General features: G+C 35.5%; 2 protein-coding genes across 4 annotated transcripts; both read left to right on the forward strand.

Annotated features, from left to right (window-relative positions):
* Window positions 1-243: 243 nt before the first annotated feature.
* si:dkey-7j14.6 (uncharacterized protein LOC556585 homolog) lies at window positions 244-5,334 on the forward strand. Its single transcript, XM_048153578.1, has 7 exons — window positions 244-448; window positions 1,130-1,328; window positions 1,574-1,675; window positions 2,724-2,780; window positions 2,992-3,147; window positions 3,278-3,379; window positions 5,007-5,334. Exons 2-7 carry the CDS (start codon window positions 1,161-1,163, stop codon window positions 5,082-5,084), a joined length of 663 nt encoding a protein of 220 aa, XP_048009535.1. The 5' UTR covers window positions 244-448; window positions 1,130-1,160; the 3' UTR covers window positions 5,085-5,334.
* Window positions 5,335-8,814: 3,480 nt separating this feature from the next.
* On the forward strand, window positions 8,815-15,086 carry si:dkey-7j14.5 (uncharacterized protein LOC556563 homolog). 3 transcript variants are annotated; one of them, XR_007179217.1, is made up of 9 exons: window positions 8,815-8,969; window positions 9,124-9,224; window positions 9,622-9,732; window positions 9,810-9,866; window positions 12,245-12,361; window positions 12,669-12,737; window positions 13,566-13,679; window positions 13,807-13,980; window positions 14,762-15,086. XR_007179217.1 is itself a non-coding variant. In XM_048154031.1 (8 exons), the coding sequence occupies exons 2-8, from the start codon at window positions 9,165-9,167 to the stop codon at window positions 13,891-13,893; spliced, it is 615 nt and encodes a 204-aa protein (XP_048009988.1). In that variant the 5' UTR covers window positions 8,815-8,969; window positions 9,124-9,164; the 3' UTR covers window positions 13,894-15,086. The 3 variants fall into 3 exon arrangements, 2 of the variants coding, with proteins under 2 accessions (XP_048009988.1, XP_048009989.1); XM_048154031.1 differs by having other exon boundaries at window positions 13,807-15,086; XM_048154032.1 differs by lacking the exon at window positions 12,669-12,737 and having other exon boundaries at window positions 13,807-15,086.
* Window positions 15,087-17,301: the final 2,215 nt, after the last annotated feature.

Raw genomic sequence — 17,301 nt, forward strand, 5'->3', positions numbered from 1 at the left:
TTTTACGGGTGTGAAACGCCATGAGGGTAAGTAATAAATGACAGAATTTTCATTTTTGGGTGAACTAACCCTTTAATGTTTGTGGCCAATCTCTGTACAAAACAGATGGAAACCCCAGGCAAAAAAAAAACAAAACAAAAAAAAACACCGAACTAGTTACTGGATTGAACTGACAGTGTACTTTTACCATAGACTTTTACACAACTTAACACGTGTTTAGCCTCAAACGAGTAATTTGGAGTCCGTGTACATTTTAGTTTGATGGTTCTTTGCCCATTCATGGCGTTATAGATGAATAGAATTTCTGACAGAAATTCTGTCTCTATGCCTGAAGGGGTTAAATGAAGTCAGTGCCAGTGGGAGGAGAAGGAAGTTTATTTTCCGTAAAGGTTTTTCTGTTGTTCAGTCGTTAAATGAGGTCGCAAGTCAACTGAAGTCAGTAGAATCGGTAAGTAAACAGCTTGCATATCGTTCTTTTGTATATATAATACAAGATATTTCTCCAGCGTCGAAAAGTTCGTTCTGCGTAGTAAGTCATAAATAGCTGTTATGATTATAGCTGTGCCTTAAAATCTGGCAAGCTATCTAGATATCGTCGTTCTAAAATCTAGTAAGCTGCTGCTTAGACGACATTTTCTTTTTTTGATATCATATCGCAAAAATATCGGTGGCTTTTGGAATACTCTTAGGCCTACTGTTTTGTAATCTATGTGTTTATGTATACTGTATCAGGGACATTTAAATATGTTCAGATCAGTCTAGTAATGTTTCTATGCACAGAATATTCATATGACCTACATTTTCGAAAATGTTCCATTAGATACAACCGCGAGCACATTGCGTATAAGTTATCCCAAAGTGCTTCTATTTCCATCATATAGCCTCTGTATACAGCACGTGTATTGTATCAGGAAATCGTGTGATAAAACACACCTGTAGTGTCCCTTATAAGTAGAATAAATAACTAAATAATTCAGTTTCAACTATAGTTTTAAATAACATTGTTTACAGCAAACATTCTTAAGCAAACTAAAAAATAGATTTAAAATTTGCAACTTTAATGAGGAATGAGAAGCAGGTTTGGCAAGTCCTCATGTTTCATGTGTTTTTTTCTTCCTTGTTGTTGCAGAATAAAAGTGAGCCTCATATTACTGTGAGATATGGCCTCTTCCATGACTACTGAGGCAAATGGAGTGAGGGTAGTGACTCATGTTATCCCACTGGAGGAAAAAATGGAGTCTCCGGAGGCGAGCTTGGTCAAACAAGAGAAGTCCAACCTGCCACCAAAAACAAGGATGTTCCTGAAGGGGAAGCCTCTATCACTGGGGGTGAGAGCTGGGCGCAAGTATTCAGATGCAGTTTCATACCAATATTAAATATAAGTTAAGCTTCTTTGACAACATGTTGACTCCCAGAGGATAAGTTATATCAGCCTAAATCATTTTAGCAGTTTGTAAAAGATGTTGTCCTTTGAATATTCTCCCTCTGTTTAGATGAAAGTGATTCAGTTTGTTTAATGTATTTGATGTATATATAATGTATATTTTCCTGAAGTGTGTTTGTGTTTGTGTAGTTGGTGCAGGTTTTTACTGGTTTGGTAATCATGACTCTGTGCACCGTCTCCCTACTTGTCGGCATGCTACATGCTGACTTTGTAGTCTTCCTTGGACTTCCTGTGAGTGAATATTCTGAGCCTTAATAATACTCCAACATAAGAAATATTAAAATTTATATAAGTTTTATAGTCAATAATGCACAATAAATGTCACTGAAATATAATTTAAAGGGTAAGTTCACCCAAAAATGAAAATTCTGTCATTTATTACTCACCCTCATGTCATTCTACACCCGTAAGACCTTCATTCATCTTCTGAACACAAAGTAAGATGTTGTTGATGAAATCCGATGGCTCAGTGAGGCCTCTATAGAAAGCAAAGCCATTCAAACTCTCAAGGTCCATAAAGGTACTAAAAACATATTTGAAACAGTTCATGTGAGTTCAGTGGTTCTATCTTAATATTATAAAGTGACGAGAATACTTTTTGTGCACCAAAAAACATAAATAAAGACTTTTCAACAATATATAGTGATGGGCCGATTTCAAAACACTGCTTCGGAGCTTTACGAATCGAATCCGTGAATTGGAGCGCCAAAGTCACATGATTAAAGCAGTTTAGCCGTTTGATAGGAGATCCAAATCACTAATTCGAAACAAAAGATTCATAAAGCTCAGAAGCTCATATAGATATTGTTGAAAAGTCATTATTTAGTTTTTTTGGCGCATGAAAAGTATTCTCGTCACTTTATAATATTAAGATAGAACCACTGAACTCACATGAACTGTTTCAAATATGTTTTTATTAGCTTTATGGACCCTGAGAGTTTGAATGGCTTTGCTCTTAATAGAGACCTCACTGAGCCATTGGATTTCATCAACAATATCTTAATTTGTGTTCGGAAGATGAACAAAGGTCTTACGGGTGTAGAATGACATGAGGGTGAGTAATATATTACATAATTTTCATTTTTGGGTGAACTAACCCTTTAATAAATCTGATTATTTATTGTTCATGTCTGAACATATGGATTATTGTGTTTGTATCAGTTTTTTGTTTTCTTTCTTTTTATTTATAATTTCTCATAAAAGAGCCTCTGTAGTTTGGTTCAGGTTAATGAACAAAATAAATTGTACATTCAATTGTTTTACATTTTTGTTTTTTCAGTTTTTCATCTCTGGGTTCGTGGCAATTGCTGCACACAAGAAATCCAGTCTTGCTCTGGTGAGCAAATTCTCATATTTACTGTATATTTTTGCGTATTTAAATAAACACTGCATTTAGTGCATACCTTATGTGTTCAGATATCTTCAGCATTCGACACTCTCTCTGAACACTCAATAAACTGTCTACAGGATTTCAAATGTTTCTTGAAAGCCTGAAAACACTTTCTTTCTGTAATAAAACCAATTTCTTATTCTTTGTGATTGTGCAGATCAAAGCCACTCTGGCCATGAACGTGATCTGTGTTCTGCTGGCTGCTGCAGGAACTGGATATTTCAGTTGGGAGCTCAGCATCAGACCAGGGGAAGACCCTTGTAACGGCGGAGATTATTGGTCAAATTGTTCAAATATGTTTAGGAGATTTAATGTACGTCTGTAACTAGTGATGATCTCAAGCTTACATTTAATGAATAATGATGCATATGCCTTCCTGTAGCATATTCATATGACAGATCTTGACTGTCTGTTTGCCATGTGCAATATTTTTTTTTATTTAGAATTTGATGGATGGAGTGAAGGGTCTTCTGCTGGTGCTGTCTTTTCTTCAACTGTGCATGTGCATCTCTCTGTCCATCTTTTCCGGCCGGGCCATCGTCCAGGTAATAAGTGAACTGAATGACTATAGGCTTGTTCGAGATGCATCGGCGCTGCGCAGACCGATCGGCGAATGACATCAAAGTACCGAGAGAGCGATTCAAAAGCATAAGGAGTCGTCTGGTCTCCAATTGCTCTCGTGGTACTTTGATGTCATTCGCCGATCGGTCTGCGCCGCGCCGATGCATCTCGAACAAGCCTAATATGTCAACCACATGACACATTAGTGAATTATTAGTAAATGATATTCAGAAAACTTAAGTTCTCAGTTGCTATGTTTCCATCCAAAGGTATATATTTAACTTACGCGCAAAATTGGAATATCGCATAAAATATTTGCGAATACAGCATCGTTTCCATCCCATGTGTTCAAGAAAACAAAATTCTGTTCCTGGTGCAAAATATCTGTAATAAAAATGGAAGTTGTTGCAGTCAGGATTGTAAATGTGTTTACATCATAGTTCATGTGCATATCTTCTTATTGGATAAGAAAATTTGTTGTCCTCAATTGAGTACGTTTGTTTTTTTTTTTGTTTTTTTACGCGCATCTTGGCGTTTCAATCCAGCATTTTTTTTAATGCGATATCCTAAAATTTGCATATAAATGTGTGGATGGAAACATAGCTAGTGTAGCCCCGACCCCACAAATCTCACTCTAAAATATCAGAAGTTGAGAACTAAAAATCTTGCAACCAGCTTCATGACTTCTTTGAGTTTACTCATCTTATGAAAAAATTGTTGTATCAACTTAGCAATTTAAGTTTGACTTATTATAAAACAAAATAATACGTTAAATGTTTTTACTTATAGATCCATGTTCAATCAGCTTGCATTTTAAGTTAATATAAACATTGATATTACATAATAGTGATAGTAAAATAGAACTTAGTTTATCTAACTTGTGTATCAATGTGTTGAGCAAACTGAAGGGCTCCATAGAATTCTATACACCAAAGCAATGTATGTATTTGAAGAAATCTCACCAAAAAGAACTCTATTCACTCAAATAGGGACTTAAAACATACAGCTTTTACAACAAAATATAATCAAAAACACTACATAGTGCTGAAACAAGATGGTCCTCAATGCAGAACACGAGATCCAGGGGGGCGAGGTTGGATCCAGATCCAACTCCTCCCACTTTACATATCCCTAAACCTATCCATCTCCGCCCTCTGGATCTAAACCTACCCATCTCCACCCCCTGGATCTGGACCCAACTCCTCCCACTTTACATATTCCTTAACCTTCCCGTCTCCGCCCCCTGGATCTCTTGTGTTCTGCAGTGAAGGGCTGCTGTTTATTTCAGAACAACAAATCATAACTCCCCATGCTTTGACCAAAAATACAAATTATTCAAGTGCACCAACAGTGATCAAACTGAGCATGCTCAGCAGCCTGCTAGTTGACCCCTCACAATCAAACTTGTCATTGTAAGTTCTTTTTTTTTTTAAGTTGCTGAGACTAAATGGCCAACAAATTAATAAATATTTTATACAATGTCAAATTTGTCTACATGCAATAGTTCAGTCAACCTTTAAAATGAAAGGTAGATTTTTTTTTTACAGTGTGTTTTGCTGATTGTGACATACAGATGTGATCTAACTAAATCATCTTTTTTTTAAATTCCAGGATGAAACTGATGCCGATCCCTATGGCAGTAACTGCAGTCTCCTGAAGGTTGGGTTGGATTGCCCCTCCAACCCCTGAATGGCCAACACAGTTATGGCCAAGGCTTATCTAGCCAAAAGTTTAATCATCACATAGGCTAAACTTAATAACATTTGCTTTCTTTCTTTTTGATGGAATTGTTTGATATAATACGGCCATTTTCCATTAGATGGTTTGTCATTTTTGTGGTATATATCTGGTATAGACATTTCTATCCAGGAATGTTCTGTGGGACCTATAGCACCTTTCTTACTGACTTTATGAATAAAATGCACTTTTTATTTCATTATTCCTCTTGCATTGTTTTGAGAACAATAAGTATAGTAGCGTTCACAGCAACAGACGATAACATTCTGTTTATTATTAGCTCGTGCTGCAGTTATGTCATCTGCCACTTGTGTTCTGTAAAATATAGTGGGTTCTGATTGGCTGTTCGCTATTCTCATAGTATTAGAGCGATTATTGAAACTTACCGTTATAGTTATGTTGTTAGTGTGAATGGGCCTTTTATTATTCATTATTTTTCATTACTTTTTTTCATAATGCTTGCATTAAATTATATAAAAATATATATTTTTCAAACATTTCATATAATATTTAAAGCATTCAATAAATGTTTTCTGAATGTAATAAATATATACACACACATTTTTTTTATACGTTTTTTTTATTTTGCAGTGGAGTCAAAGTTAATGTAGCTAGCACAATCTGTCTTCTCAACTACTATTTACAGTTTTTTTGTTCGAACAGCCCATTTAAAGTGGATGTGATGTCGCTACCCTTCAGAGGTTGGGCTCATGAATATTTATTATCTCGTGCTGACGTTGTCAGTTAATTGACTGTTCAGTCACGTACTGTATCTTAGTAATATTCATAGTGCGCCACCTTGATACTATTCATAAATATCCTGTGTGCTGTTACTGCTGTAGTTTTTGTAGGTTACTAGTTTTCTAAATGTTGTAGGTTACTGGTTATTTCCATGGTCTGACGTCTGTACTTTTTACGTCTTAGTGCTGGGGAAAAAAGGGCACATTTATTTCTATCTTGCCATCCAATACAGATGCTAAGGAAAGCACTCAAGCAACATGTTTTTGCTGCGATTATACCTCCTCAGGCAAATATACGACTGATGTTATATGAAAAAATATTTTTCGCAACCCTCCCCCAACCTTGCTGATCTGATTTTTTTGGAGGCATTCAAACATATTATGTTATAAGCCATATTATGACACATAAGGAAAAAAAATCATTATGTCATAATTATGACATAAGTCATTGACAAAAGGTCGAAATTGAGAAAAAAAAAATTCACATAATGACTTTTTAATTCATAATTATGAGATTTTATGTTATAATTATGATTTACAAAAACATTTTTTCTTATGTGGTAAGAATGGGTCTCCCTATTAATTAGGGGGTCACCTTGATTTTGCCACGTAAGACGTATTTTGTTGATCCTGGAACAACATTCCTGTCTGAAAATTTAGTCCTAACCCTATCCCTACCCCTAAACCTAATCCTACCCATAATTTATCCCTAAAATCTGAGGGAAATGATAAGTGAATGACACTGATGTAGAAGCACCTAACCCTGGTTGTAAGCCGAAACTTGACATAAACTGTTACTTGTCCCTCAAATCTGGTTTATTGGAATTTTTGATCCAGGATCAACAAAGATGTTGATTTAGGAATTAGGTTGGTCAGACTCAGAACCCCCAAACCTCGATAATTCGCACCCTGCTTTTAGCCAATAAAACACTAGTTGCCTGACGTATATGCGTTACTCTGGTGGTTATCAATCTTTTTGACTCCAAGGTTCTCCACTTTTCTCCATTTTTTCCATAGTGGTTGATTATGATTTCACTTTTTTAACTTTAGTTAGTGTGTAATGTTGCAGTTTGATAATAAACAACATCTGCAAAGTTATGATGCTCAAAGTTCAATGCAAATGGAGATATTTTCTTTTACAGAAATCACTGTTTAAGGACTACAACAAATGGCTGGCACTAACCCTAAAATTGACATAAACACTGCCCCCGAGAACACGCAACAAAGGGGGAGAGGCCATGTTGGGCTGCTTTGTTGTTACCATGCCGTCATTTTAAACTAGAGTCAATTCAACGCAGGGTTTACACAAAAGATTAACATGACGGCACATGCTAGTCGATGAGTTGAATCAACTCCACAGCAGCTACATAAATTTATCCACTAACCATTCAGAAATGTTCAGTTTCATTCTAAAAGTTATAACTTCTTTCTGAATCTCTCCATCAGTGTCTGACTCTGGTTTGAACAATGTAAGGCTGAACACCATTACTGACAATCGTCATTTTGGCTGTGTGAGATTCTCCAGCTTTGTTGTTGTTGAGCAACCAAAAGCTCCGCCCTCTTTGCAAAGCTGGCTAAGAGCAGCAACTCATTCGCATTTAAAGGAACACAAAGAAAAATGGTGTGTTTTGATAAATTTAAAGGTGCCGTAGAACTTCTTTTTAAAAGATGTAATATAAGTCTAAGGTGTCCCCTGAATGTGTCTTTGAAGTTTCAGCTCAAAATACCCCATAGATTTTTTTTTTAATTCATTTTTTTAACTGCCTATTTTGGGGCATCATTAAATATGCGCTGATTCAGGCTGCGGCCCCTTTAAATTCTGGTGCTCCCCACCCACGGAGCTCGTGCTTGCCTTAAACTCCATAAACAAAGTTCACACAGCTAATATAACCCTCAAAATGGATCTTTACAAAGTGTTCGTCATTCAGCATGTCTAATCGCGTAAGTATAGTATTTATTTGGATGTTTACATTTGATTCTGAATGAGTTTGATAGTATGCTCTGTGGCTAAAGCTAACATTACACACTGTTGGAGAGATTTATAAAGAATGAAGTTGTGTTTATGAATTATACAGACAGCAAGTGTTTAAAAAATGAAAATAACGACAGTCTTGTCTCCGTGAATGGTAAGAAACGATGGTAACTTTAACCACATTTAACAGTACATTAGCAACATGCTAACGAAACATTTATAAAGACAATTTACAAATATCACTAAAAATATCATGGATCATGTCAGTTATTATTGCTCCATCTGCCATTTTTCGCTATTGTCCTTGTTTGCTTACCTAGTCTGTTGATTCAGCTGTGCGCATCCAGACGTCCTGCCCTTGTGTAATGCCTTGAACATGGGCTGGCATATGCAAATATTAGGGGCGTACATATTAATAATCCCGACTGTTATGTAACAGTCGGTGTTATGTTGAGATTCGCCTGTTCGTCGGAGGTCTTTTAAACAAATGAGATTTATATAAGGAAGAAACAATGGAGTTTGAGACTGTATGTCATTTCCGTGTACTGAACTCTTGTTATTTAACTATGCCGAGGTAAATTAAATTTTTAATTCTAGGGCACCTTTAAAGTTATAATAAATTATCTGTGGGGTGTTCTGAGCTGAAACACAGACACATTCTGGGGACACCAGATACTTATATTACAATTCTTGTAAAAGGGGCCTTTAAGTTATCTATCCCCTTGGAAGTTTGCTGAGGCCCCCTAGTGGGCCCCGGACCCCTGGTTGAAAACCACTACTTTACTAAGACATACACACCCATCCATAACCCATATATGCAAGACATTATTTAGGAAGAAGATAATAAACAGATGTTCCACGAATGTATTAGTCTGCAGTTTCTCAAAGCACACTCAGCTCTTATCCTCTACATAATTCATAACCTAGATAAAAATACCCACTCTTGAGCGCTTGCAAGGGTATTTTCTAGAAAAAGGGCCGGTGGGATGAATGAGTTGTGCTCGGGACCGAGCCAACCTGAATTTCTCCTTGTTTAGCCGCCGCCTCCCCTCATGACATCAACACTGCGGAGAGCCGCCGCGCGCTCAGACTCTGCTGCAGAGTGCAGAACGCCAGTGCGCAAAGGTAAGCGAGCGCTCCTCATCACACACAAGAGCCTGATAGTACACATGTGTGGATTGAAAATATTATTCTCAATATGCATGAGGAATGCATTAGCTCGTCTCCACGCCATACCAGCATGTTTTGTTGATGCATGCTGTTGTGCTTGTGTTTGCAGCGGATCGTGTGGTATTGATGAGTGATTGGTGATCTATCAGGATGTCGCTGTACGCGTCTCAGATTAAAGCTTTTAAACGCGCAGAACCCAAGACACTTGGCGTGAGTTTCCCTACAGCACACTATCACATTATTCTATCGATATTTGCTGCTGTTTTACCTCTGCCATTACAGATGTTTTATTAACTAGCCTGTATCATGCTGGATGTTATAGACTGAGCAGATTGTTTACATATTATTGGAATGCTGCATATGAGATTTTAGTCATTCAACCAGTGCTGTCCTTATAGAAGATAATATTTAGGTTTAAGTTTAATATAAATGCACAATGCACACGTAGTTTATTTATTAAAAGACATCTGGCCATCATCCAAGGACACACCCATATCTGAAATGAAACACACACATACTGACAGACTCAATAAAATAAAATTAAAACAATTAAAAATGAAATTAAACAACAATTGCAATTCTAATATTTTTCTTTAATTTGGTTTAGGCTATTGAGATCATAATTGGAGTGTTGACTGTCATTTTGAGCTCAGTTGTGTATAAGCTGCACTATCATATCCAGCGGGAAATCATCATCCTCATCATCAATGGTGCTCAGGTACAAATGCACATACATGTGGGTAGATTTGTGATGTTTAAAATCAGTAATGTGACCTATGGCATTGTTTCCTACAGCTTGTCATAACTGGTGTTGTCCTGGTGCACACCGGGAGGAAGCCAACTAAATGCCTGGTATGGACACACAAATATTAAAATCATCTGAAAATAGGAAAGTGTAAGAAAAAGAAGCATGAACAGGTTGCAGTTAGCTTATACACTTAGTACACTCTTAGAAGAAAAGGTTTTATATAGAAACTTAAACTGTTATCTGCTTCATATAGAACATTTTAGGGGTTCCCATTATTGGTTTAGTTCTAATTAATTCATTTTGTTTTAATTAATTTTTAATTGTAATTAAATGTTATTAATTAAACAGCTGGTGAACATACTTTATCACTAGAAAAAATTGAAATAACCATTAAATATCATTGTATTATGAAATCATTCAAGACATTTCTCCTTATATAGAACCATTTTGACATGAACAGAACCATTGAACCTAAAAGTGTTAGTACAGTTATGACAAAGTTGCATTTTTTGAAAAGTTTCACATATAGATGACAACATTGTCAAAATGATCCCCGTTCACACGTATCCACGAAAACGACTAAAAGCGCTGTATTATGCATGCCAGGCCAGTAGTTGGCAATGTCACATTGAAAAGAAACACTACGTGCCTGCGCACATACCATAGACTGTAAAAGACACATACGCATTCTTCTACGTATGTAAATAATGCATCTCTGCTGGCTGTAGTAGTGGTGCAGTAAATCCACACTTTGCTGGAGAAGCGTCAATAAACTCGATATCTTGAGCAGCACAAAAACCGTTCTGTAGTCCGCTGTAACGACAAATTGGTTCCCCCTGAAATTGGGTCTCCATTAAGACCCCAAACAATCCCATTGATTTGAATTGCTTTTAATTTACTCTCTTTAGCATCTGAGTACAACCCCTACAAAATCATGTTATGATAAATGCTGTTTCAACTGTTATAATGACCATATTTTTCTGTATTAGTTAGCTTAGCATAGCATACAGATACCGATTAGCCTTATAGCTTAGTTTATACATGCATTTGCACTTACTCTACATGTATTCACAATAATCTTTAATGTAGTTAAGTGTTAAATGTCCAAATATTTCAGTTATAAATAAAACAAATGAATGATTTTCAATTATTCACTCAATAGGCTATTATTAATATTCTTTATTAATTAACATTTAAGTGTAAGAAATTACATTCAGTTGGATTTATTATGCACTAATTTGTTTTCTTACGCATTATATAGTAAGCTATATGTGTATTTTAAATTAATATAATTCGTATATACTTGAGATAATCATCACCTGACAGTTTGTGGAGACCTGATTTCAAGGGAGGACCCGATTTGTCATGACACCGCCATTGTTGTTTGGTTGTCAAGTATTCGCTCATGCATAGACTGAACAAGTATACGCATTCGCGTGATGTCACGTTTTCACAAATTTGCGTTTTTGTAATTTACACAGAGACGATAACGGTACAAGTTAACGTTTTCAGGCCCCTAAAACAATGTTGTTGCGTACATGAATGGCCAAAACGCTTAAAAAGTTTTAGCTGAAAACGGTGTCCAGTAAACGCCCCCTGAAACTCCAAATATAAATATTCATATTAACATCTACTCTTGAATGCATACAGGAAATTTTAAACAACTGCAGTCAGTTGACACAAATCATGTCAGTCTTGCTCTCCTCATTTAAAATCCTTTAAGGTCCCTCCGTCTGAAAGGACCTTGCACCCCGTCCTGTATTGACCAAGTTAAATGCAAGCTCAGCAACAGTAGTCTTGTGTAGTCAAACTTCTAATGACAAAGGTCTTCTTTACATATTATTTTGGCCAAGAACTGCCCATTTAGACTGCAAGAAATTGGCTGCATCCGAAATCGCATACTTCCCTATTATATAGTAGGCGAAAAACAGTATGTTACAAAAGAAGTATGTCCGAATTCACAGTACTCATAAAAAAGTAGGCAAAAAAGTACACAGACTTACTACTTCTGGTTAGATTCTGAAGTGTGCATGCGATGGACACTTTACTATCCCATGAAGCCACGGGAGAGGATTTGTGAATGGCAGTGAAGCGACGTAACTGATGCTGGTAGGTCACATGATAAGGACAACATGGTGGATGCAGTACGTCTAGATTACACACACTCATACTATACAGAACATACTTTATTTACTTATTCAAAATAAGTACTTAATCTAGAGAGTATGCGATTTGACTGACCAATCACATTTTGTGTTTTTACATGTCATTTAGGGGCAGTTTGGATTTTCCATATATTTCTGAGCATTCATATTTGAAATCAAAAGATCAGAGTTTACAAAATTATCAAAAAATTGTATTTATCCCAACGTTTCAGTCCCATGACCTTCACCAGACATTCATTACCGGAAATGAGATTATTAGTAGGAGATTGGAGATTTATTATTTATTGTTGAAATACATGTCTGTTCGTTTGTCGCAGGTGCTGACAACCATTGTTCTGCAGTTACTAACAGCAGCATTTGATATTGTTGGATTTGGGCTCATGGCCAGACACATCCCATTCAGAGGAGAGTCGTACTACTACAGGGACACAGAGGTAAACAAACAGAGACGCCCCATCCTGTTCATCCTCGAGCCAAGGCATCTACATTCCCACAAGTGAAAGAAGATTACTATACTATAAACAAAACAGATCATATAATCGGTTATTATATATATTAAAAAATGGGAAAATGTTATACTTCAACCTTGCTTTGTTAAAAAAACTGAGAGCTGAAAAGCCGATGATTTTGAGAGCAGGAATCAGGAAGCCGTGCATCGATCTGAACAGACGGTAGACTGTGGTTGAGTGTGTGTGAGCAGAAAGAGAGATGTGACTCCAGGCTCTGTCCTGCTTGTTTCAGTGGTGTTGTGACCCACTTCACTCTGTTTGGGCTTGCTGTGGAGAAGGAGAGAAAGGGGGACATAAAGAGGTGAGTCACATTACAAGCTTTACGATGCAGCAGGGAATACTACAAACACATCCTGAACAGGATTAAAACTGTAATTCGGTTCAAGATGAATCTAATCTGAATTTAGACAAACACAGATTTAATGCACATTTCTCAGTGTTTTAGGAGAGAACTCACTAGCGTTTATTCATTTAGGATAACTTTGCTTTGATTTTGTGGTCAAATAATGTGAGCTTCTCAATGGCAAACGAAAGAGCAATGTGACCATATAATGTTGATGTATTGATTTTGTTATTGCTAACTAAAATTATTAAAAATATTTTTGTTAATTGAAATAAAGCTGAAATAAAATATATTCATTATTTTAAAATTAACATTATAAAAATTTAAGCTGAAGTGCTAAAACTACTAAAACTAAAACTGAAAAAAAAAAATCTAAATTGAACTAAAATGACTAAAATGAGTAAAATTAAAATGTAAACTGATTGTATAAAAATGAAAGATAATATACTATAATAGTATATAAATATTACTAAAATAACACTTTTGTAGGTAATTATATAGCAAATTAAATAAATGCATATACTCTACAATTACATTTACTTAAAAAAGTGTGAAAATAGAAATTATGCGTAATAAAAATGTACTAGTCTATCACTAAATTAGACTTTTGGAATGATTAATTGAAGTATAACATTTTCCATTTTCCCTCTCTGTTCATATTCATTGTTCATTATTTTGAATATGATTATTATTTACCATGTAAAAAGACATAAAATACAGGTATATTGCTTTATCATCGAATTGTGCTGTTGGATTATATTATTGTATTTGTGGTTTGTATTACAGTTCTTAGTGAATGGGATCTTGGGAACACTGATCGGTTTCCTGGTGCTAGCATGTATCATTGGTTTGGTTGTGTCTCTTTTTGGCGTCTACGCCCTTTCTGTTAGTGCCATTAAGGTACGTAGTTCAGCACTGCTATTAAGGAGATCCCATTATCAGATAATTATGTTCTGTTAGATATCTGGTAATGTTTTAAAGCTAATTTATAATGAAACTGACTGTCCAATTCACTGTTTTCTCTCAGGAGCTGACGCCCATCCCTCACTCTACAGCAAATCAATATTATGGTGCTGGCGTTCAGGCCCAGAATATGATCCATGCTGGAAACTGACAAAATAAAAGATGTTCAGTGCAGAAGGGCACAGTTTTAGCACACTTTTACACCAACTGCTAACTACAAACTACAAACCACTCACAGGTAAACAACCACAACTACAGAAAAAAAAGAGAAAAAAACTTTTGTGAAGTTGTAAATAACTTTTTGAAAATAAAATGGATAAAATCTTGTTTTTTGCTTGGCTGTTGCTCTCACTAGGACTGCTGTAATTTTGAATGCTCAACTTAATAGTTATTCGTACCTCATTAATTTTTGCTCTTACAAACTGAAGCTTCTTAGCATGTAAGTCTAATTAAATGTCTACCCAGAAATCTTGACCAGAATCCAATGTTATAGATGTATGTTAGAGAGGGGTAAATGTGTTTATCATTCTTAGGATATGTGAAATTCAGCATTAGGTACATAAAAGAAACGGAAAAGGAATTATGGGGAATGGGAACGGTAAGAAGGTTCTGTGATTCTGACTTTTGTAGAATTTTGTACCACCTTTTGCATGAAACTTTATATTGGTCAACATGTTTGTTTTAGCCACATGAGGACATATGGGCAACATTTTGTCAAGTTGATATTTGTTCATTTGAATTGCAATTTGAAACCGTAAAAATCTAACAACATTGTAAGTAGGCCAAATGATATATATATATATATATATATATATATATATATATATATATATATATATATATATATATATATATATATATATGCTTACAAAAAAAAAAATATCCTGGCTTGATAAATGTGGCCCATGTTCAGTGAAACTCCTCTAAAGCAGAGTAATGAGAATTTAAACACCAGTGAATAATTAAACAGCATCGCTTGGCTTTTTTGTCATCTCGTTTTATCCGTACTGATTCTTCAGGAAAGCTATGATGACTGCCAACTCTGTAAGTGCCACCACTTGTGACCAAAATCATGGACACCCTAATGACTAAAGGTCAGAGGTTGAACCCTCAGTCAAGGGCTCGACTTTGGTGATGTAAAATCCTCTTGTGGAAGCATGTGTCGTTCGTTCTGTGTCTGTAGATCTTTGTCTTTATGACAGCATGTGAGATTTACATTGTGCCTGTTCTCAGTGATCTCTTGATGTGTAGTAAAATGAAACCATGTAGTATGTAGTAATATGGCTGTGTTTGTGTTTGTATTTGACTGAATGATATTTCAAATAAACTTGATTTAATACACAATCGGATGCTCTCACTTTATTGCTTTATTTTCCGCAGTGCACAAACTTAATCAAATCAGTAGATATGAATATAAACTCTCAGCAAGTCATTGAGAGTACAATTTAATGCTGAAAATGGGTTTCAAAATTTAGATGCATTTTTTTAAATGTGACTCTGGACCACAAAACTAGTCATAGTTTTGACTATGGACCACAAAACTAGTCATAGCATGGGTATATTAGCCAACAATACATTGTATTGTATATCGATTTTTCTTTTATGCCAAAAATCATTAGTATATTAAGTAAAGAACATGTTCCATGAAGATATTTTGTAAATTTCCTACTGTAAATATATCAAAAATGTATTTTTGTGAGTGGATATGCATTGCTAAGGTATGGAGTCAAATTAATGCCTGAAAGTTTTGCACAAAAATAAAGTTTTGCAAAACACAAAAAAGAATTGAGCAATAAAAAAATGTTTTGCAAACAAAAATAAAGAATTGCAAAGGAAAAATAAAGTATTGAGCGGAAAAAAATAAGTTTTGCAAACAAAAATAATAAATTGCAAAATAAAATAAAGTAGTGCAAAAATAAAAATATAATCAATTACAAAAATCAATGACAGCTGTAATCCTATTTTATCTTTGCCACATATTTTCCATGCTCAAACCGACTAAATCATTTGCAACGCTCATTTTATTCTGCGTTTCAGTCAAGCGTGCGCTCACGATACCGGTTTTCCTTTGCGCTGCACTTTTCTGTGCGGTTCTCTTTATGGCACTGGTTTGACGTGGGGGTGGAGTCAAGAAACGGGGGCACGCCCCCGCGAAATGCATTGGAGGGGAACGTAATCGGCGACAGGTGAAATAATTCTTTGACATGGTTAAAAATAATGAATGGTTTGTTTTTGTTGGTTTGTTTAGCATATGTTGTCGCCGATTACGACCCCCTCCAATGCATTTCTTATAGTAATATGACCCGTTGCTCTCTGTCTCACTGCCTGTATCCACTTTTGTGTCCTTAAACATTCGTTTTTGGGGGTCGACAGCTTATAAAAACTTATTTCTGGGTTTTTTAGCTTGTTAGCTGTACACCTTGTCACACAGCAGCTTTTAGGCATTGTTCTGTTTTTTGTAATGAGTCAGAAAAGACAAGAAGGCAGCCTGGAGACAGTTGGATTGTTTAATAAATGCGCTCTGTCTCTATGCTTGATCTGTTCTGTTGCGATCTGCGTCTCCTGCCGATGACGTGTTTCACGGGGGCGTGCCCCCGTTTCTTGACTCCACCCCCACGTCAAACCAGTGCCATAAAGAGAACCGCACAGAAAAGTGCAGCGCAAAGGAAAACCGGTATCGTGAGCGCACGCTTGACTGAAACGCAGAATAAAATGAGCTTTGCAAATGATTTAGTAGGTTTGAGCATGAAAAATATGTGGCAAAGATAAAATAGGATTACAGCTGTCATTGATTTTTGTAATTGATTATATTTTTATTTTTGCACTACGTTATTTTATTTTGCAATTTATTATTTTTGTTTGCAAAACTTACTTTTTTCTGCTCAATACTTTATTTTTCCTTTGCAATTCTTTATTTTTGTTTGCAAAACATTTTTTTATTGCTCAATTCTTTTTTTTGTTTTGCAAAACTTTATTTTTGTGCAAAACTTTAAGGCATTAATTTGACTCCATACTAAGGACTTCATTTGTACAACTTTAAAGGCAATTTTCTCAGTATTTTGATTTTTTTTTTTTTTTGCACCCTCAGATTCCAGATTTTCAAATAGCTGTATCTCGGCCAAATATACTAACAAATCATACATCAATGGAAAGCTTATTTATTCAGCTTTCATATGATGCATGAATCTTATGGAGTCAAATTAATGCCTTAAAGTTTTGCACAAAAATAAAGTTTTGCAAAACACAAAAAAGAATTGAGCAATAAAAAAATTTTTTGCAAACAAAAATAAAGAATTGCAAAGGAAAAATAAAGTATTGAGCAGAAAAAAATAAGTTTTGCAAACAAAAATAATAAATTGCAAAATAAAATAAAGTAGTGCAAAAATAAAAATATAATCAATTACAAAAATCAATGACAGCTGTAATCCTATTTTATCTTTGCCACATATTTTTCATGCTCAAACCTACTAAATCATTTGCAACGCTCATTTTATTCTGCGTTTCAGTCAAGCGTGCGCTCACGATACCGGTTTTCTTTTGCGCTGCACTTTTCTGTGCG

The sequence above is a fragment of the Megalobrama amblycephala genome, linkage group LG13, assembly GCF_018812025.1.
Source record: "Megalobrama amblycephala isolate DHTTF-2021 linkage group LG13, ASM1881202v1, whole genome shotgun sequence".
Lineage (NCBI taxonomy): Eukaryota > Metazoa > Chordata > Actinopteri > Cypriniformes > Xenocyprididae > Megalobrama > Megalobrama amblycephala.